The sequence below is a fragment of the Astyanax mexicanus genome, chromosome 13 (assembly GCF_023375975.1).
Source record: "Astyanax mexicanus isolate ESR-SI-001 chromosome 13, AstMex3_surface, whole genome shotgun sequence".
Lineage (NCBI taxonomy): Eukaryota > Metazoa > Chordata > Actinopteri > Characiformes > Acestrorhamphidae > Astyanax > Astyanax mexicanus.
This window is the reverse complement of record NC_064420.1, coordinates 21,893,289-21,915,239: the sequence shown is the minus strand read 5'-3', so window position 1 is coordinate 21,915,239 and position 21,951 is coordinate 21,893,289. Positions and strand designations below refer to the sequence as shown.

The 21,951-nt window shown below is 37.4% G+C and overlaps 1 protein-coding gene across 4 annotated transcripts in view; it reads left to right on the top strand.

Annotated features, from left to right (window-relative positions):
- The first annotated feature begins 1,414 nt into the window (after positions 1-1,414).
- The window catches only part of reps2 (RALBP1 associated Eps domain containing 2), a 55,886-nt gene continuing 35,349 nt past the window's right edge, over positions 1,415-21,951 (top strand). For 2 of the 4 annotated variants that reach the window (XM_049462884.1, XM_049462885.1), the window contains exons 1-3: positions 1,415-2,232; positions 17,654-17,748; positions 19,818-19,884. In XM_049462884.1, the coding sequence (XP_049318841.1) occupies positions 19,864-19,884 (21 nt within the window). In that variant the 5' untranslated portion in view covers positions 1,415-2,232; positions 17,654-17,748; positions 19,818-19,863. The remainder of the gene's footprint in view (positions 2,233-17,653; positions 17,749-19,817; positions 19,885-21,951) is intronic. The other 2 variants (XM_049462883.1, XM_022676770.2) reach the window with 2 other exon arrangements.

Genomic DNA, 21,951 nt, shown 5'->3' with positions numbered 1-21,951 from the left:
AACACTCAGCATTAACATTACATTAACCCCTTACAGTCTTAGGACCATTACTTTCATAAATACAAAACCTACCAGCTAGTTTACTAGTAGTTACTAAATAATGCATATTAGTAAATTATTAATATGATAATGTGATTTAACTCTCATTATACTTGTACACTTAGTACAAACAATTCTTCTCTTTATACTGTATATGAGCTAGAAGTTAGAACATGTTACATCATCCCTGGAGCGGTTCAAAGATTAAAAAAAAAGAAGGCAACTGCAGAACACCTACATTTTCTAAATTCATATTAAAAAGGGGAAGTATCATACTTTTAAATAAAAGTGGGCAATATGACTTAATAATATATTATTGTACTGTGATATATTTTCTTATTGTATTAATAATATACTTTACACACTTTATACACTAATTCACTGTTTCACTGGATAAAGGACATTTTGAATAAATTATAGTATTGGAACTGTATTTTTAGGGGATCGCTCACTACTGATGCATTTTGACTGTGATTGTGTGTATTAAGATAAAATTTTATTGTGAAAGGTTTTAAAATTTCACATTGTAGCATTCTATATAATGTAAACCTTCTTAATTTGTATTGGAAATTGGATAGGTGGTATTCACAAAATTTCGCAATTCACAATAAGAGGGCTAAGGATGTAATTCTCTGTCTTTTTTTTTTTTTTTACAATACAAATACAAATCCTAAATCCTAATTCACTACATCCCAAACAAAATCTGAGTTTACTTAAATAAGAGAAGGTACAATATTCAACTTTAATATATTCTTAAATCAAACACAGCTGAGCGCCGTTCTCCTGATCACCACGCGGGGGCGCTGTGCTCCCATTAATGTGCAGCCTCAGCATCCCTCAGCTCATCTGATATTTAAACAGTGATGAACACAGAATACTGAATTCAGTCCAGAGCTTTAGCTCAGAGCAGTGCTCATCACTACACTCCTCACCATCACCTTTATCTTTATATTGATCACCACTTCTAATCAAAATTGATTAATTAATCATTTTTCTATACATTCTATACATTTATGTTGCAACATTGGAGCATTAGATCAATGCATTCATATAATGTAATCAATCACGAGTGAGACTGTGTGTGTGTGAGGGAAAAAATGGGAGAGGGTGAAAGAGAGAAGGAAAGAGGGAAAAGAGAGGAGAGGGTGAAAGAGAAAGAAAGAGGGAAAAGAGGGGAGAGGGTGAAAGAGAAAGAAAGAGGGAAAAGAGGGGAGGGTGAAAGAGAGAAAGAAAGAGGGAAAAGAGGGGAGAGGGTTGAACGAGATAAGGAAAGGGGAGAGGGTAAAAAAGAGAGAGGGGGAAAGAGGGTGGAAAGGAGAAATGGGAAAGAGAGAAGGTAAGAGGGAAAAGAGGGGAGAGTGTGAAAGAGAGAGGAAAAAGAGGGGAGAGGGTGAAAGAGAGGAAAAAGAGGGGAGAGGGTGAAAGAGAGAAGGAAATAGGGAAAACTGGGAGAGGGTGAAAGAGAGAGAGAAAGATGGGGAGAGAGGTAGGAAGAAAGAGGCAAAGGGCGAGAGAGAAAGAAATAGGGAGAGAGAAAAAGAGGTTAGAGGGGAGAGATAAAAAGATGGAAAGAGGGAGCGAGAAAGAGGGATAGAGAAAAAGACAGAGGGCAAAGAGGGCGAGAGAAAGAGGGATAGAGAAAAAGACAGAGGGGGAAAGAGGGAGAGAGAAAGAGGGTGAGAGACAAGAGAGGAAAGAGAAAAGACGGAGGGATAGAGGAGAGAGAGAAAGAACGAGGAGAGAAATGAAGAAAGAGGGATAGAGAGACAGAGAAGAGAGGAAAAGAGGGAGAAAAAGAGAAAGAACGAGGGATAGAGAAAGAGAGAGAGAAACGCTCCTGCTCTGCTGATCTCGCGCCTCCGCCTCCCTCTTTTCCTCCGCGTGTGTCCTCAGTCTGTGCGCGCGCGCGCTCGCGTGTCTGTGTGTATGTGTACGCATGGCTGTGGGTGTGGGCGGGTGTGTGTGAGTGTGTGTGTGATGCGCGCGCGCTGACTGTGGTGTGTGTGTGTGGCGGTGCCGGTGTTTTCACTGCGCGGTGTCTCACGCGCTGCCCCGCGGACCGCTCGCGGAAACTAACCGACGGATTACAGCGGGAACTCCCGGTGGATTTACAGCGGCGGCGGCGGATCCGCGCGCGGGCCTCGGAGACACACTGAGACACAGAGACACACTGAGAGAGACTCACTGCAGCAGGTGAGGAGAGCCGGACCCGCTCCCACAGACAGGGGGGAACCTTTACTACCCGGTACATTTAGAGTGTAACACCAGAGCAGGATGAAGCAGAAATGCTACACTGTTAATTTACTGCAGTAAAATAAAAAGTAGGGAAAATAAAGACTAAATAACTGAGATAAAAAATTATTTAGTCAAAATTCAGGTTAACATTTGCTTATAATATTTTACTGTTTTAGTGAAATAATCAACTAAACAGACAAAATAATAATAATAATAATAATAATAATAATAATAATAATTATTATTATTATTATTATTATTATTATTATTATTATTATTATGTAACCATAATTTTATCTATTGACATAACAAACTGAGATACATTTCACACCTTTTAAATTAAACTTTAAACCAATTTCCCCAAAAATTAGATAGTAATAATTACAGCTTGATGTATATTTTAGACAGAATTCATACACAAAATATTATTTAAATAAATCTGTACCCACACATTATCTCACTATTTAGCATAAAATGTTTACTCTAAATCAACAGGATATTAATTGCAGGCCAGATTCTTTATTATGATATTGTGAGAATCTTCAATTTAGTTTTTAATTATGTGTTTAAGGGTTTATGTGTTTTTTTAGACTTGTAGTTCATTTCTCTGCTCCAAATCAGTTGATGAGTTTGTTTACTTGGAGCATTTTCTCCCTTGGTTTGGTTTGTTTTCACATAGTCAAAAAACTAAACATGTCAACAAACCACAGGAGCTCAATGTCTCTTCCAATTGGCCAGAGCTGTCTTTCGGAGGAACAAGAAAGTAAATACAGCAAGAAGGTCCTGTGTTCCAAACCAGCACGTATATTTTTTCAGTGTGTAGCTGCTTTAACACTGAACACTGAAAATTAGCAGCTGTGCTTTCAAACACAGTGTTTTCCGGCTCCGTAATTGGCGTTAAGAGATTTACACAGCGCTCAGTGGTCTGTCTCCTTATTAATAATACAACTGAGCTGTGCAAAACGATTTGGGGCTGCTGGAAAAGCCCAGGCCAGGCGACGCCCCTGGTACACAACACAGGCAACACATGTAAACAGCATGGAGCAGAGACAGCGTTTGTTCATAGACGTAGTAATTAACGTTATCTAGTTAATATATCAGATTAAACTGCACCTAATAAGCAGTTTAGGTCAAGTAAAAGGAGTATATTCGATAGTTGGGTTGAATCAAGACTGAATCAATTTCTCATCACAAGTGGGACTTGTTTGGTCTCGGTCTGGTTGTTTTTTTATAATTTCATTTCTAATTTTTCCCATTTTCTCCCCAATTTACACGGCCAATTACCCAACCCACTCGTTAGGAATCCCCCTATCACTAGTGATGCCTTAACACACCAGGAGGGTGAAGACTAACACATGCTTCCTCCGATACTCTGATATTCCACTGCTTCTTTTCATGCTGCTGCAGCATTGCTGAGCAGCCAGCGCGCTTGGAGGAAAGCGCAGCGGCTCGGTTCTGGTACATCAGCTCACAGACGCCCTGTGCTGTGGACATCACCCTAGGAGTGATGTGGGGAGAGAGCGCCATCTACCACCTGGATTGCAATTCAACACCTCATCTGTATGCAACTATTGTTCGATCATGAGTGCATATCAATTCTAAGTTCATTATCATCACTGGAGTCTGGATTGGACGTTAAGTAAATATGATTATGTGTGAAGGAAGACTGCAGCATGGTAGTGATGTGAAGGGGTCATCCTATGACAGTGTGATTGTACAGCTCTGACTAGCCCAGTCCACATTCAGCAGGGTTTAATGGGTTTAATGAAGTCTCACTTAGCTGAAGATGAAGGACACTGCTGCAATCAGCCAGCGAGCGCAGTGCTAGTCAGGCGGGCTGAAGGACAGTGAAGCAGTGTGTGTTCTAGTCTCTAGTCTGTATTGCTTAATGATTATTGCTTCTCAGTTGCATCTCCTCTTTACGATTCTTCCTCGTGCTCCTGCTGTAAAGTGCTGTGAGTCAGGCTGGAAACAGCCTTGAAACCCCCCCTCCACACACACACACACACACACACACAATCACACATACTCTCACATACACACACATGCTTGCATGTGCCTGCACAGCCGCTCCGACTGGAAACTACTGGCTGTTTTTACATGCTGTTTTGCACAGCTGTGTATGTGTGTGTTTTTAAAAGTAAAATGGAGATGGCAGGAAGGGTGCTACCACTGAAAGAGAGATAAGCTACACCCCCCCCCCCCCCCCCTCAGGTCAGAGCTGCACAACACACCAACACCAGCCAGCTTCACTTTCACAGCTTCAAACAGGCCTGACGTTAAAATCACAGTTTTATCAGCAACTAAAAATGTGACTCAAAATCCCAGTTTAACCAGTTTCCTGCCTAGTCTCCTAGATTAAATTTTATTTCAATGAAAAATCAAGAATCCAGGTTTAAACCCTGTTTGGGAAACTGCTCCTAAATGTGACTCCTAGTTTATCCCTTGACTATACATGTGACTCAAAATCCCAGTTTAACAAGTATTTCTAACTATGTGAGAGGCATCTTCCTGAGTGATAAATCTGTGTTTTTTCCTGTCTTCCTGTTTGTTTATTTAGGCTTCTCCTCCATACCTGTGAGTTCCTTCCCCATGTGCTTTGCTTAGCACATGGCTCTCTGTGTTGTTTTCCTTGTCTCCGTCCCTGTCTTCAGTGCTGTCACTTGTGTTCATTTGTAGCTCCACCCCCTCATTACCTGATCCCAGGTGTTTCCTGTTACTTTTCCTTGTTTGTTATTAAATATTACTTACATTTGTGTCCACATCCACGGCTCCCTTGCTGCTGCATCTCCACATTCACGTTATATATGCAATAACGATATTCTTAGCAATAGGACAAAACATTGATTTTTTTTTTTTCAAGATTATACCACTGCAAAAATTGTTTGTTTTTATGTTTTAAGTTTTATTAAGTATAACACTATAACAGTTTCATACATTTAGTAAAAACAACAAATTCTATAAATGTGTGTCTGTAACGTACCAAGACCCTGATTTTGTACAAAATAAAAATAGTGTCACAAAATAAAAAATGAAGCGTGAAGGAAAAGCAACTCCAGGAACTCCTTTAAGATGCTGAGAAAACTAAAATAATCTGAAGTATAAAAAATATTCTGGTTTGTTTAACAAATTCCATATGTGTTCCTATATAGCTTAAATGTCTTTAATGTTTAATTAATAACAGAAAGAATCATAAAAACACATTGAATGAGAGGAGGTGTGTCCAAAGGTTTGACAGGTGCTGCAAACTGTAAAAAAATAGCGAAACTAATACAAAATAGACTTTCAATCAGGATACATTTTTTTGTCAACCTGTGTCGAAACATTTTTTTGTGCAATTATTGCGCAAAATATACGATATGGCACACCCCTAATGACCAACACACTTAAAATCGCAGTTTAACTAGTAACTCTAACTTTGAGGCATCCTCCTGAGTGACCATGGCTATCAAATATTTTTTCCATTATGACTTTACAAAGGAAACTAACTCAAAAGAATACATATCTCATTTGACTTGCAAGAAGTCCAAGATTTCAGAAGAAACATTTCACTTGGAGGAAGCTGATGGATGAGGAAAAGCTGATCATAGAACTGAAATTTGTACAATAATAATGTAAACTTTATAAGAAGTTTGTTGGCTGAAGCTGGATGAAGCTTTTTTTTTTGGAGCTGGATGAAGCTTCAGCTTTGCTTCTTTAGTTTTACACTTTAGCTACGAGGCTAATGTAGCTAAATGTAATGGAAGTTTATGTATACAGATTAGCATGTTGCTAACTGCAGATACTGTAGTCTCCTCAAAACGTGGAGTTGTTGAAGAATCTCTAGTAGACATGAATGTGTTTTATGACATGGAAAATTGGAAAATGTGCGTCTGTGTTTTTTGTGGGGGCTGTGGGGGATTCCCCCTGCTATTGTTTATCCCTTTAGAGACAGGAAGTGCAGTTTGGCTCACCAATATGTTTCCTGTCCACTGAGCATGACCCAAACTGACTGACTGACAGAAACACACTTTTTCTCTCTCTCTCTCTCTCTCTCTCTCTCTGTCTCTCTCTCTTAATGTTACTGAGAGTTTCATCATTAACTTTGGTGTAAAGCTCTAAATCCCCCTGCCGGTGTAATAAGGTGTAATAAGATGTAATCAGGTGTAATGTTCAGTGCTGTTCAGGTTCTGGAGGTCTGGTGGTCCTGAGTTGGGAGGCAGTGTGTGATGTTTGAGTGCTGCATTAGACTCCTGAGCGCTGCTGTTCTCTGAAAGGTTTCAGCTCATACCTTACTTACATACCTACTTTTATCTCAGTGTCCACTATCTCTATTTTGTCATGTGACCAGAGTGTGTGCAGAGCAGGTCTTGTTCTGTAGTTGTTTAAAGTTCAGAAATCAATTATTGGTGGAATAACACTGATTTTAATCACAGTTTTCATGCATCTTGGCATGTTCTCCTCCACGAGTCTTACACACTGCTTTTGGATAACTTTATGCCACTGCTGGTGCAAAAATCCAATCAGTTTAGCTTGGTTTGATGGTTTGTGATCATTCGTCTTCCTCGTGATTATATTCTAGAGGTTTTTTGATTTGGTAAAAAAAGTATTTAAGGAGATATTTCTCAAATGTTCTATTGCACAGGTTAGATACAAGTTTAATATCAAATTACAATATGTTATTTTTGAAACCGTTAGAGATTTAAATAGCTGTTTATGAGTTTATCACAATTCCCTTGGTTCTCCAGTTAACAAATACATTGAGGTCAGTGTGCATTAATTTTATCCATCAAGCTACAGTATTAATATATTTAGGAGGGCTAACCTATAATTACTCATATTGCAAGGAGCAGCAGCAGAGGAGCTCTGTTCTCATGTTTCTTCAGGCAGGACAGTGTTTGTCTACACAGAGCTGAGCTGCCATTACTGCAGTGTGTTAGCTTGTTATGCTAAATGGCTAGTGTTAGCTTGCGAGCTCTGCTAGTGTGCTTCTTCAGTGTTCCCAGCACCTCTAGCGATATGGCGGTATGTGAAAAATGCATCGTTCTAATTTCCCCTCCCTACCAGCACTACTGCTACACTACTACAACTAGTTCTGCATTCCAATTAATAATACTGCAGCTCTTTTTAATGTCTACTGCTACTGTATGTTACTGCTGTCATAAAAGTAGTGATGCTATTTCTATACCTACTACTGTTACTGCTTTTACAACACTGTTACTGTTACTTCTTTTATAATTCTTCAAAAAGACATTTTCTTTTAAAGTAAAATGAGTGCTAGATGTTAATCCACATAGATTTCTCTCCTGAAAACTGTTTATTTAGATGAGTAAATTGCATCAGTTTATTTACAGTAAGTTTAGTTTTCCATATTTCTACTAAGGCCGGGTGCAGCAGCATTAGCTTTAGCGGTTAGTCCTGGTAAATGCCCCCAACAGTGCTAAACTGAGGAACCCTGAGTGTTCCTTTAAGCCAGGGTGATATTAGCTAGTGGTTTGTCCCATGTAGCTTGTTTTAACACGGTAAACACGCAGACTACAGTCAGAAATACTCACCTCTGAATGGCAAAAGTGGCAACGTTTAGTGGCTAATGCTAATGCTGCTCCAGCAGTGCTAGCCGGGGTTAGCAGCAGGCTACATGCCGATAAAACTCACCTCTAAAGTACTCCTTCTACTACCATAGCTACTACTATCTATCTTAAAACCACCATAAACTCTTACTTCCCACAATAAATGGTGGTAGTGTGATGGTCTTGTGCTGCTTTGCTGCTTCAGGGATTGAACATTTTTCTGTAATAGATGAAGCCAGGAATTCTGCTGTTTAGCAGACAATCCTGAAGGCCAATGTACGGCTCTCTGTTTGTGACCTTAAGCTCGGGCATGCTTGTGTTCTGCAGTAGGACATTGACCCAAAGCACACAAACAAATCCACCTCTGAATGGTGTAAAAATGTATTTTTAGAAAATTGGGGTTTTGGTGGGGCGGAGTGCGCAGTTCTTCTTCAGTTGTTCATCGACGTGTGTTTCAGAACTTTCAAATTGGACAGTTCTTCGCGCCTGACACTCTGGCTGAAACTCCACCCTCTTACTAGGTCTGCCTAACAACAGAGCAATCTATATTCTGATTGGCTCAATGAGAGTACATTATAATATTATTGAGAACATTATAATTGAGAACACTGATTACTATGTAACTCTTACTATCAAATAGAACATGAATACTATTGCTTCTACTCTTACTGCTGTTACTACTAATACAACTACTATGTCTACTATTACTGAAGTTACTTTTACTACCATAAATAGTCATGATATTATTACTATAGCTTCTACTGTTACTGTTGTTACAACTGCTATTACATCTACTGTTCCTGCTGTTACTTTTACTATCATAAATAGTACTGCTACTATTACTATAGCACCTACTATTACTGCTGTTATAACTGCTAAACAGTACTTTTAATAAATAGGAAACCACAGAGTTGCCTGAGTAATTAGTCACATAATTACTGATGACTGTTTTCCTCCTGCGTTTAATTACAGCTTCTTACCAGACTTACCTCAGAGTTATAATTACACTTAATCAGGAGTACATTAAACTACAGAGAGAGAGAGAGAGAGAGAGAGAGAGAGAGTCTCACACACAACACAAGGCAAGAGGGATAATTAAGTGGGGAATAGGCAGTGTATTATATAACAGTGTTTGGTGTGTCAATGCGCTAGATTTGTGGGGCAGGTACACACACACACACAGAAACAAGGATGTTGCTGATCTGCACACTCTTATCCAGTCTGTCCTGTCTGACTTGTTATACCTGAATGTGTTGGCATGGTTACAGTAACACGCACCTCTGGTGCTCCGTGCAGGTGTGTGTGTGTGTGTGTGTGGATGCAGTTGTAAATAGCAGTAAATACTGGCCCTGCACAGACTAGTTCAGCCTGCACCAGAGAGAGGCTTTACTGTCCTTCATCATTATCATCATCTTTACCATCTTCTGCTTTAATTAAAACTACACACCACACTACAAAGAGATAAAGTGAAAGACAGAGAGAACAGGACCGAGACAGACAGACAGAAAAAGTAGAGGAGAGATGCAAAAAGATATATAGAGCCTTGAAGGGAAATACAAAAAGTGTGTGCATTTGTGTGTGTGTGTGTGAGAGAGAGAGAGAGAGGGAAAGAGAGAGAGAGAAAGGGAGAGAGAGAGAGTCAGACAAAGAGAGTCAAAAAGAAAAAGAGAAAACTGTATGGCAGGAAGAGACGAAGAGAGTAAATCAAAAAGGCTCAGACAGAGTCAGAGAAAGAGAGAGACTAAAAGAGAGGTTCATAAACTTGGGTTAGATAAACACAGGGAAATAGGAAAAGATACATATCCATAAAGAGAGAGAGAGAGAGAGAGAAAAGAAGAGTAAGATTGTAAAGAAAAAGAGAAATAGACAAAAAGGGTCTATAGTATACTATTACTGGAGGAAAGATGGTAATAAAAAAAGAAGTCAGACAGAATGTGAGAGAGTCAAAATATTTGGAGAGTCAGTTAGAGACCAACAAAAAGATAGTCTTAAAGAGAATGAGAGAGAGAGAGACTGGGACAGAAAAAGACGAATAGCGAATAAAATAAAGAGAAAGGTTAGACAGAGAGACAGTTAAAAAGAGTGAGAGAAGTAAAGTCAGTGAGAGACAAAAAGAAATGCAGTGCTGTAAAGAGAAAGCAAGAGACAGAAAGACAGTCAATGAGAGACAAAATGAAATGCAGTTTCATAAAGGGAAAGTAAGAGAGTGAGAGAAAGAAAGTCAGTGAGAGACAGAAATAAATGCAGAGTGCCATAAAGAGAAAGCAAGAGAAAGAGTGAGACAGAAAGAAAGTCAGTGAGACAGAAATAAATACAGAATGCAATAAACAGAAAGCAAGAGGAACAATGAGACAGAAATACAGTTAGTGAGAGTCCAAAAATAAATGCAGAGTGCAATAAAGAGAAAGTGTGAGACAGAACTAAAGTCAGTGGGCGGCAGAAAAAATGCAGAGAAAAAGACAAAGAAAGAGAATAAAATAGAGAGAGAGGTTTGGACAGAGAGTAAAAAGAGAGTCAAAAAGATTGAGACAGAATGAAAATCAGTACCATCAAGAGAAAGTAAGAGACAAAAAGAAATCATAAAGAGAAATTGAGAAAAACAGTGAGACAAAAAGAAAGTCAGTAAGAGACAAAAAATAAATGTAGAGTGCCATAAAGAGAAAGTGAGATATAGAAAGAAAGTCGGTGTCATAAAGAGAAAGTGAGAGAAAGATTGGGACAGAAAGAAATGCAGAGTCCCATAAAGAGAAAGACAGAGAAAGAGTGAGACAGAAACATGGTTAAAGAGGGAGAAATAAATAAAGTGTTGTAAAGAGAAAGAGTGAGACATAAAGAAAGACATCAGAGCTTCTCCACTTGCTTCTTTGTTTTGACCATGTGTGGTGATCTTTCTCTCTCTCTCTCTCTCTCTCTCTCTCTCTCTCTCTCTCTCCCTCTACCTCTCTCTCTCTCTCCCACACACACACACACACACATACTATCCTTTTGTCTTGTTAACGGCCGTTTGGACAGAATGCAGGTCAAGCTGAAGTAACAGTGTTTAATTACTGATTAAACAGAGGAGACATCCCACACACACACATACACACACACACACACACATACACTCACACACACTCAGAGGCAGTGTGTATAAGCCTTGTTTAGGTCGGCGTGTGTGTATCAGGAGTGTTTGTTCCCATTCAGTCATGTGTAATCTAATCTCAGTAGAGCTGTGTTTGTGTGTTTGTTTGTGTAATTGATTATTCAATTATTGCAGTATTTAACCCGTGACTGCATGTCTCTGTGCCAGTTAACCAGCTAAAGTCAGCTCTCTTCCATCATCACGAAACTTCAACTTTGAACTTTAAAACCACTGCCAGATGCAGAACATTAGTTTCAGTTGCATCTGGACCATAAGGAACCGTCAGAGGTCTTCTGGACTCAACGCCTCAACAAGCTACAGCACAAGAGGGACCTACACACTATTAGTGAGGTGGTTTTAATGTTATGACAAACATCCCTGTATGCACGTACATGTGTGTACTCATAAACACTGGAATCATTGGCTTTCTGTCCTAAATTTGTCTCGGAGAATGCCGTTTTGTTCCAGAACTAATCCTGATTAATCCTCTGCTGTGGTTTGAAAGAAAATGTAAATACATGCTCAGCTCCATCCCATAATTCTCAGCTTATCTTCCAGGAAGGGGGTCTGCCGTTCTGAAGCAGTTGGCCCACCACATGAGCTTGATCTGATACAATCACGCCATGTTCGTAAACATGTTCTAGGTAGCAGTGAGTAATGAATAGTAAAGATAATAACAAACTATAGTGATTTTTTTCTTCTATAGGAGGATAAATTCTGCTGTTGGTTCTTGATTGGTTCTTCCTGATGCTGTTGGAGATGTTTTCTTTTAAGTTTTGGTTTTTCCCAGTGGTTCTTCTCGCCATCTTGAGAGATTCTCCTTGTGAATCTTGGATACTCTTATGGTGCTTTTCCACTGACGGTGAAACCAGCATCATTCTGGTTCACAAACATAATTTTAAACAGTTCGTTATCTTTTTACCATCAAAAGTAGGTTCCAGAACCAGAAATCGAAGAATACTAGGTTCTTCAGTGCAACCATGTTCACCTCTGTGGTGCAACACCCTCTGTTGATGATGTATAATGTGATGTTTTACCGGTTCCACTAAAACTGGTGGAAACATGGGCTGTTTTGCTGAAAAGCACCACGGTTCTTATAAGCCAGAATGGAACTAGTCCAAGACCCAGCTTTCTTATGTTGAAAATTGCTCTCAGTGTTTCTTTCTCATTCATTTAGAGAGGTTCTTATTATTATGTCTTCTTTTCTCTCAGTAGTTGTTCTTCCTGGTCCTGTAGAGGTCCTGGCTCCTTTAGGGAGACTCTCGTTTTGAGTCTTGTGGTTCTCCTTAGAGTCTTGGCTACTTCCAATATTTCTTCTCCATTAAGTTGTAGCCAGGGTCTACTTATTAGATCCTTTTTTTTTGGCAATGGTTGTTTCTTATGATCTTGGAGCGGTTCTTCTCATGAGTTTTATCAGTGGTTATTCCTTAAACTCTTTTTTAGGCTTGGTTCTTTGCGATGGTTCTTCCTTGGTAAACCATGGTGTTGGGAGGTTCCCCCTATTTGAGTTTTAGTTCCAGTTTAGTTGTGTTTCCTAATGCTGTTATGGGCCTGTCCTTTTGAGGTTGGTTTTCTTTAAGTGGTTCTTTCTCACTGTTGTAAGCTTAGATCTTGTTTGCCATCAGTGGTTGTTTCCTATGGTTTTGAGAGGGTCTTCTACTGAGACGGGTTCTATCAGTGGTTCTTTCCTTCCCTTAATTTCAATCTTGGTTCCTGTCAGTGGTTCTTTGCTGAGTCTTGCTTTTTGAGCCTTGATTTCTCTGATGGCTCTTTTGTTTTCCACCAGTGTTGAGGGGTTCCTGTCAAGTTTACCTGCTTCGTATTCCGCTGCTCTGCACTTAGATTCTACAACCTTCTGGGCTGGAGAGCTACTGTTCCCCATCCATTACACTTTATTTTTAATATTGGTTGTTAACAGTGATCATTCTCAAGACTCCTTTTGGATCTCGGTTCTTCTCTGTGGACCAGTTTACATTTGTAACTGTTTTAATTGCAACCAAGGTTTTTTCATCAAGAGAGGGCATTACACAACAAAAGTAAACAGTACTGCATGCTCTTAAAGGGAGTCCCCATTATTGCTTTTTCTTTCCTCTAAAACTTGATATGCCCACCGAAAAACCCACTATTCTTTGATTTAAACTCTCTGGTGAAGATCAAAGTTGTAAAGTTTAAAACTGGGTGCATTACACGTTGGTCAAAAAGAGCTATGAGAGAGAGAGCAAGAGAGTGAGAGAGAGGTCATATTACAACATATTTAATCATCTCTAATGGCTTTCGCTGCTGTGGAGACTAAGAGCTCTTAGGAGACTAATTTGCCGTACGATTGCTCAATAAAATAGATACTAGCTGCGTAATACATAATCTGTAATAGCAGGTTTGAGTTAAATAGCCAGTAATACAGTTATCAGCATTTAGTAGGGCTCCATGAGAACACAAGAGGACATAAGTGCGGAATTGAGTCATAAAATCCTACAACTGTTCCAAATAGGCATAAACGAGCAAAAATGTATTCTTTTCTCAACTGAGCCTAATGCATGTATATCACAGTGTACATTGTGTGGGAATAATGTTTAACTGATTAACTTTGTGCAAACCATTGGCATTGAGTGCTCTTGTGGAAAAGTTGTGTAGTGAAATAAACCAAAGGTTTTTGGCTGCATGGATGTGCAGGAGAATTAATTCCTTAAGTTATAGAAACAGGTTAAATGCTCAACAATGTAAAAGCAAGCAGTACATACACATCACAGTGAGTTATAAACCTTGAGCAACCAGAACATGGACAGACGTGGAGAGAGCTAAGACCAAAACCAAAAAACAGAGCAGGGTCAAAAGCCAGTAACATAGTCAGCAGAATAACAAATTTAAAATGATTTGTCTGTGTGTTAGACATGGTAAACAGACAGAACATAAATAACACTCAGTGTGCAATGGGAGATTTTGGCAATACTTTGCAAAGTCAATTAGCAAACAGACTTGTGTTGATACGATAGGAGCTAATGACTGACATGTGACTGAAAACTAGTACCCAGGGGACTGGAAATACGGAAACTGTCTTTAATCTCTGATGAAGACAAAGACGGACAAATGACTGAAGGTTCAACAGAAGGTAGGCTGTGAGAAATGGAGTTTTTGGAGACAGGTGAGAGGCCTGAGAGCATGAAATTTTTTTATTGTTTCATAAAGAAGTTATTTCTTAAAGAAATTGGGAGAAGGGTAATATGAAAATAAATAACAGGGTTAAAGTTCCTTTGAAAGTCTTAAAATGTCTTAAATTAAAATCCGGTTAAATAAGGAATTCTTGTTGAAAATAATTTAACTTATTTTATTAAAGTACTAGTTATTAGACTATTATTATTCCTTTATTTATTTCTATTTGTGTTTGTAGTTTGTAGGAAATGTATGTTGTGAATTTAGAAATATAACTTATCTAAAAAAGGAAATCAATTGGTCATTCATTATTAAGTGAAATGTCTTGTTTTCTCTTGTGTATTTTGTTATTAGTCTTTAACCAACAAATATGTTTTATCCGATTACTCGATTAATTGAATCGATTTTTCAGTAGAGTCCTTGATTACTGAAATAATAGATAGCTGCAGCCCTAAAATTTGCTGTAGGGAGTAAATTTTCGGATGGTGTGTTTAATGCCAGTGGGAAATCACAGTGGCCCACTGTGAACATCTAATTTGAGTAGAAAACTAAGGTTAGCTAGCATTAGCGGCGAGTTAGCTAACATACTAACTTTAGCGACGAGTTAGCTAGCTATGTTACCGGGGAGAGAACTAAGGTTAGCGGAAAGCTAGCTAACGTTAGCAGTGAATTAGCTAGCTATGTTACCGGGGAGAGAACTAAGGTTAGAGCTAGCTAACTTTAGTGACGAGTTAGAAAACATACTAACTTTACCGGCGAGCCAGCTAGCTTTTTTTTCTTAATGAAATTGGGAGAAGGGTAATATGAAAATAAATAACAGGTTTAAAGTTCCTTTAAAAGTCTTAAAATGTCTTAAATTAAAATCCAGTTAAATAAGGCCTTAAATTGTTCTAAATTTACTGTAAATTTGCTGTAGGGAGTAAATTTTCAGATGGTGCGTTTAATGCCGGTGGAAAAACACAGTGGCCCACCATAAACATCTAATTTGGGGTTAGCAGAAAACTAGCTAACATACTAACATTAGCGGCGAATTAGTAAAAGTAAAATTTACTACAAACACAATCACAACAATTTAAATGATACATTTTACTTTTTTCTCATATGTACAGAAAACCACAAAAGAGCTCATGCAACTTACATATGTTATTTTGGCTCTGTACTGTATCACAATGGAGAAAAAAATGGGAAAGTTTTGAATTCCTATACAATAAGTTATTTTCTACCAAAGAAATCATGACTACATTTTGTGGTCTTAAATCATATTCACTGAGGTACTAAAAAGGTCTTAAATTTGACTTTTAAAATGGTGCAAAAAGAACCCTGAATAAAATAAAATGGAATTTGAGATAAAAAAAATAAACCTACTTTAGGAAACTGGTTTGCATTCACTGGTCAAAAGTTCAACACACTCAGTTACATCTAAAAGGTATGTTATTCCAATGAAATCTAAATAATTATTTATTTTTTTAGTTATGGGTTTTCTGGATGTGGGCTGGTAAAGAGGTTTAACTCAACAGTGCGCGGGGAAAACTACTCAGTTTCCTGATCAGAAGAAAGGAAATCCTCAGGCTTAATGTGGATCAAGGTCAGGCGGCCGGTCAGTAACAACAACAGGCCTTTGTTCCCCTGAGGTTCAGAGACTTCTTTAGTTATTATGGGCTGGATGGCTTGTTTTTCTTGCCTTGTGGAAGAAAATGAGAAGCTAGGTGATATCAGAGTTTCAACAATGAGAAGGGAATGTTACTGGATCCAACATCACTTTCTGAGTGCTAAAATAAATGTTATGTAAAATGATTGTGAAGTGTTGCATCCAGGGACGGCTTGGAAACATATACACATCTATATCTGTATAAGTTGTGAGGTGTTATCTTGTGTGTAGTGAGGTTAAATGCTGGCCATTAACAGGGTTCCAGTTCCAAAGTTTGTGAACCTAATTTTTTATTTGCAATTAATTATACTTCCTGTCTTTAAGACATATATGTACATGATGTCCGTTCTGATTGGCTGTGCTTTATTATGCATTCTTAAGAAGCAGTGCATTCCTTGTAACCTGAGCATAAGTGGGTGGGGCTACACTTCTGTAAGATGAGTAGATGCATATTAAATACAGTTGCAAGAAAAAGTATTTGAACCCTTTGGGATTACTTGGATTTCTGCATAAATTGGTGATTAAATTTGTTCTGATCTTCTTTTGATCAAGTCACAACAATAGACAAACACAGTCTTCTTAAACTAATACCACACAAACAATTATATGTTTTCTCAGTGGCTCTTCCTCACGCTGGTGTTTTCTGCTTCTGCTGATGTTCTGTACATAGTTCTTCAGTTTCCTGACTCTTCACAGAGAAACACAGTGAGGTCCTGTTCGCTCGCTGCTCAGCCGAACATCTTTAAAATCAATTTCCGGCTTCTCCCGCTATCTTTGGCCGTCGCTGTCAGCTCTCCCTTTTTGGCCAGCTGGGAAAACATCGGGAGTCCGGGCGCTGGGCCAGAACGGCACTGACCGCTATAAGAAGCTCTCAGCAGCCATTCAACTATGGTCAGCGATGCTCTTATGCTGCAGTGCCGGGCCTCAAGAGCCCTGTTTATGAAACCACTTTCTGAAGTACAGTGAGGCAGAGATGAATCCAGAAGGTCCATTTATCACTTTTTTATTGAATTTAAAGCTTAAAGCTTATTTGGATGGTCCATTATAGATGTCTCAAAGATTCTTAACTAATATTCAACTAATATTCAACTGTATGCAACTTAGGGCTTTGTTGTACACCCTGCACAAGGCACGATGCGATGCTCGTTGCTATCTTACACCCTGTCAGCAATATATTTTCACGCCTTGTGCCTGCACTGCTGATAGGCGTGGTGGTCTGAAAGTGATGTGTGTGCAGGTAAATGTCTGCCGTGTTCCTATCTTGGCAGTGGGAAATACAGGTGCACCACTGACTGATTTAAACCCTGACAATAGTCAACACTCAGTCGTTATGTTAAGATATCAACGCACCAAAGTTAGAGCACACCTGGCTCTTAAAGGTAATTGCAACTTGCACAAGGATTGTTTTTTTTTTTTACTTTACACCCAAAACACACCCATGATTATGTATTATTTTGTGTCCTCACAAATTAACCGGTGCCTGTTTTGACCACTTGACCAGTATAGACTTCTAGATTCTAAATGCTTCAAGTTGAATCGAAAATAAAATATTTGATATTCTCTGATTTCTCTAAATCACAATCTGAGACTGAGCCTCTCAAACACTATTCTCTTAAATATATATATATGACTCCAAATGACTGTATACTAAAGCCAGCCAGCCCAGACTGGAAATCAGGACTTAAAATCTGGAACAAAAATGCATAATCTAACCTTAGATTTTGCTTCAGATGGTAGTTTGTTTTGCCATCTTTAAAGGTACAACAGGCAGTGTTTTAACCTTAAACACGGCTTTATTGATTCCTGCTGATTCAGCTTCTGAAGGCCTCAGGTGAAGATCAGATTCTGACAGTAATGATAGTAGTTTAACTTGAGTAAATCTCTAATAAAAGTTTATCTTTCTCTTCACAGATATCTGAGGATGTGGTTCTGAGCACTGGGGCTACTTCAGTAGCGGACAGTTTCCAGCCCAGCCATTCCTGTAAACCTGATCAGCGTCAGGGCCGGTAAGAACACACCATCATAGAGCAAACAGGATCAGGGACTTAACACTGCAGCCTGGATTTATACTAAAGCAAGATGACAGCACAAACAAAGACTAAAGGAGTGAATATGTACATGAATTCACCCCAAAAAAATTAGTTAATGCATACTCAATATGCAATTTCCATTTATTTTTTGGGTGTAGAACAGTTACAGATTAACATAGAAAATATATTTTATCTGTAAAACAGTAACCTTTGAAACATCTGTATGTTTATTTCAGTAAATGCAGAAGAAAAAATAAGAATTTTAGGTAAATTTAAGTTCTCAAAAACTAAATAAATGTTAATTGAATCGTTTTCTAAGTTATTGATCTAAATTAATTATATTACTTTTTATGAAACTAGTAACTTTAAATTAGTATTTGCAGTAATAATTTGTGGAACAGGTAACGTTAAGTTCATAAAACCATTAACTTTTACTTAATTTAATTTAATTTAAATAATAAAAAAAACGTTCTTTAAGCATTATTTAATTTAAAGTTCATCTAAATCTCAAAAAAAGTTCAATCTAAATTTCACATTCATTAAAACTACAATAAACTACTCTCAAGATCATGAACATTTAAATTGTAGTTAAAATAAATAAAGTAAAGTAATCTACATTTAATAAAAACTTAAAAAGCATAACATTTAGATTTATAAAGCAAAGTTATATAAAGTTAAGTTAAAACTAAAAATATAAAATCAAAACTCCCAGTTAAATAAGTTAATTTTAACCATAAATCTAAGTTAATTTGAGGAGTAATTATTAGTTACTGTTATTAACATTTCACTATTTCAAGTAGTAAATTTAGGTCATTTTTTAATCGTTAAAATAATTTTAATTGTAACATTTCTAAGTTAATTAAACGATTTGAAGTTCAGTAAAATAGAAATGAATTGTAGATAATTAGATAAAAGAAGATCATTGAAACCACAATATTACTTTAATTAACACAGTCATTAGTTATTTAAACAGTAAGAACTTTATTGAATTATAAGCATAATCTCATGTTAATCAAAAACATAACTCACGAAAAGCATAATATTACGTTTTTTATGAAACCAGTAAAGTTAAGTTAGTTGATAACAGTAAATTGAAGTTTATAAAAACAGAAAATGAAATAGTTTAAAAATGTAACTACAGGTAAACAGTAACTTTTGAGCTAAATAAACTTAACTTTCCTGATACTAGACATTTTCACAAAGTTAACAAAAACAAATTGACTAAATTAGAAATGAATAAAACTTTAAGCACAGAATTCACACAGAAGCACAGAAGCTAATTTAGCATAAATGTTGTAAATAATAATTGTATAATGATTTATAATTTAGCTTGACTATATTCATGTTATTGTATCTAGTATTATTATAAACTGTAGAGAAAGCAACAGGTTAAATACAGTTAGCGCACTGTGCTAATCCCGCTAGCTGGTGTGCTCAGTGCTTGAGTTTGCTGTGGGCAGTGAAAGGTGTGTGAGGATTAGCCTGTAATCCGGATGCACTCAGCTCACTCCAGAGCTGCAGGTTAGCTCTCCTTCAGTCACAGTGAGAGATAACGCAGCTCTGCGGGAGTGTGAGGTCACGGCTGAGCCGTGTGGGTTATCAGCTAACTCAACACACACACAGGCCTTGTTTAACACACTCGTTCACAGTGTCTGCTGTGTGCAGACAGAAGAGAGAGGCTCTGTAGAGCTGACCTCAGTCTGAACTGTCAGCGTTATGCTATTAGCACGGTTAGCATGTTGGTTAGCATTCCACTAGTATTACCCTATTGTACTGGATAGTAAGGACAGAGAGGTTTAGATAGAGGGGAGTCTAGTGAGTTATGGACACACAGAGCTGCTGTACTATAAAAATTAAAACGTTCAGATCAGAAAATTCAATAAATAAAGGCAACTTACTGCACTAAATTTTTGAGGTTTAAGGCCAACTCAAATTTTTAAGTTTGAAAAAACACACAGTTGTCTCAACCAGAATTTTTTATTTCAGATAAATCATTTTTCATATGCATAAAAACTTTATTATTAAGTCTCACGACTTCCCCACAGGATTCTTCACCAGCCAATCACAGCAGTCCTTACAGCATGCAGCGGAATGGAGCTGAGTCTATATTGGGTGAGATACTGCTCTAAAACTGGCCTACAACTAAACAACTGATTTATTGATTTATCTGCCTGCCTGTCTATTTGTCCATTTGTTTGTCTCTCTCTCTCTCTCTCTTTATATATATATATATATATATATATATATATATATATATATATATATATATATATTAGGGGTGTCACGATTCTCTAAATCCTCGATTTGATTTTATTTCCAATTTTAGGGTCACGATTCGATTTTCTTTTTTCTTTTTTTTTACAGCAGAGAGGCCTATGCCAGTTTTAGATTAGTCTATGGTCAGTCATTGGTTTGATTAATCAAATTTAGAATTTCTTGTTTCAAAATGTGGGCTTGATATAAGTGATTCAAAGTGATACAAGTGATCTGTAATACACCACATTAGGCAATAATGGTCAAATTTAAATAACTGAATTAAGATACATATGTAATGCCATCTAGTGTTTTTTTTGGGTAGCACCAGTACAAATAAAATAAATAATAAAAAAATACAGGAACAGTCATGTACAAAATAATAGAACAATTGTGTTACGCCCTCGCTATGTTTTCCTGTGTTTTCCCCGTTTCCTAGTGTGTTTCTCTAGTACTTTTCCATTACGTGTGTGTAATTTGTAGCTCCGCCCCTCGTTACCTGTTTCCTCTGGTGTTCATTGTTTCTTGTTTAGCATAAATAGTACTTGTTAGTCTACGTTTGCTGTCGGTCTTTGCACCTTCCCACGTTTGTTTGTCTCATCACGCTATTTGCTATTGTTTTGCCACGCCACGTCTGCCTATTTCATGTTTCTGTATTTACTCGTTCTTGTTTATTTCTAGTCACGTTTATTTCCTGTTTGTTTCTTTGTTTATTTTGTATTTATTTACGTATTTATCCCTGTATATATCCCTAGCCCTGTTTTGTTATTATCTGTTTAGTTTAGCTCTGTGTTTGTTTTCCCTGTTTGTTTATGTACATATTTATTTTCGTCATTCCCCTATTTGTTTATTTGTTTGTTTATTATTTATTAAAGTTATGTCTTACCCGCTTAAACGTCCGCCTCCCTTCTGCTCACGCTTTACAAATTGGAGCCTTAACAAACTGAACTCTATCCTACTATAACAGTTAAACATGAAAAATAAGACTTTTTTAGTCCAGTTTTTTCTTTAATAAAGATATAGCATAAACTTTATCTGGAGAGAAAGATGCTCCTTAAGGTACCAAAACTATTAACATATTTGAGGCAAGACAAAACGACTGTTATTTTTATATTTTCAAGTTTTTCTTTAAGAAGATGAGAATGTCCACATTCTCTGGAGAAAGGGCTGCTCTTTGAGGCGTCGGCTACAGTGTGCTGCGCTATTAGCATAGCGTGCTTTTTGACTACAATGCTCGAGACCATGACATAATTTCGATCGATTTCGATGAAATATCGAAATCATGACACACCTAATATATATATATATATATATATATATATATATATATATATATATATATATATATATATTTATATTTATATATGTATACTTTTGCTATTTGTAGGTATATGTTTTAGTAAAATTAACACTGTTGTTTTATTCTATAAACTACTGAAAACATTTCTCCCAAATTCTCAATAAAAATATTCATTTAGAGCATTTATTTGCAGAAAATGAGAAATGGTCAAATTAGCGATGGAACAATTAACCTGGATTAACACTGTGAAACATGGTGGTGGAAGCATCATGCTGTGGAGATGCTTTTCTTTAGCAGGGACAGGGAAGCTGTTCAGAGTTGATAGGAAGATGGATGGAGTTAAATACAGTTAAATCCTGGAAGAAAACATGTTGGAGGTTGCAAAAGACTTTACCAAGCCACTGTATATAATATAGTATATTTATTTATTTATTTGCCTCACTCTCAGCAGTGCTGTTAAGTCAAACAGCCTCGTAATAAACCCTCTGTGTGTCTGATCACGTTTTGTTTAGAGAAAGAGGAAGACAGAAGTGTAAAATCTTCCTCATCAAATCACTTGTGTATGCCGTCACACGCTCCGAAAAGAAACTGGTGTTCAGTCGCACCAGAGACGAACAGCTGACCTC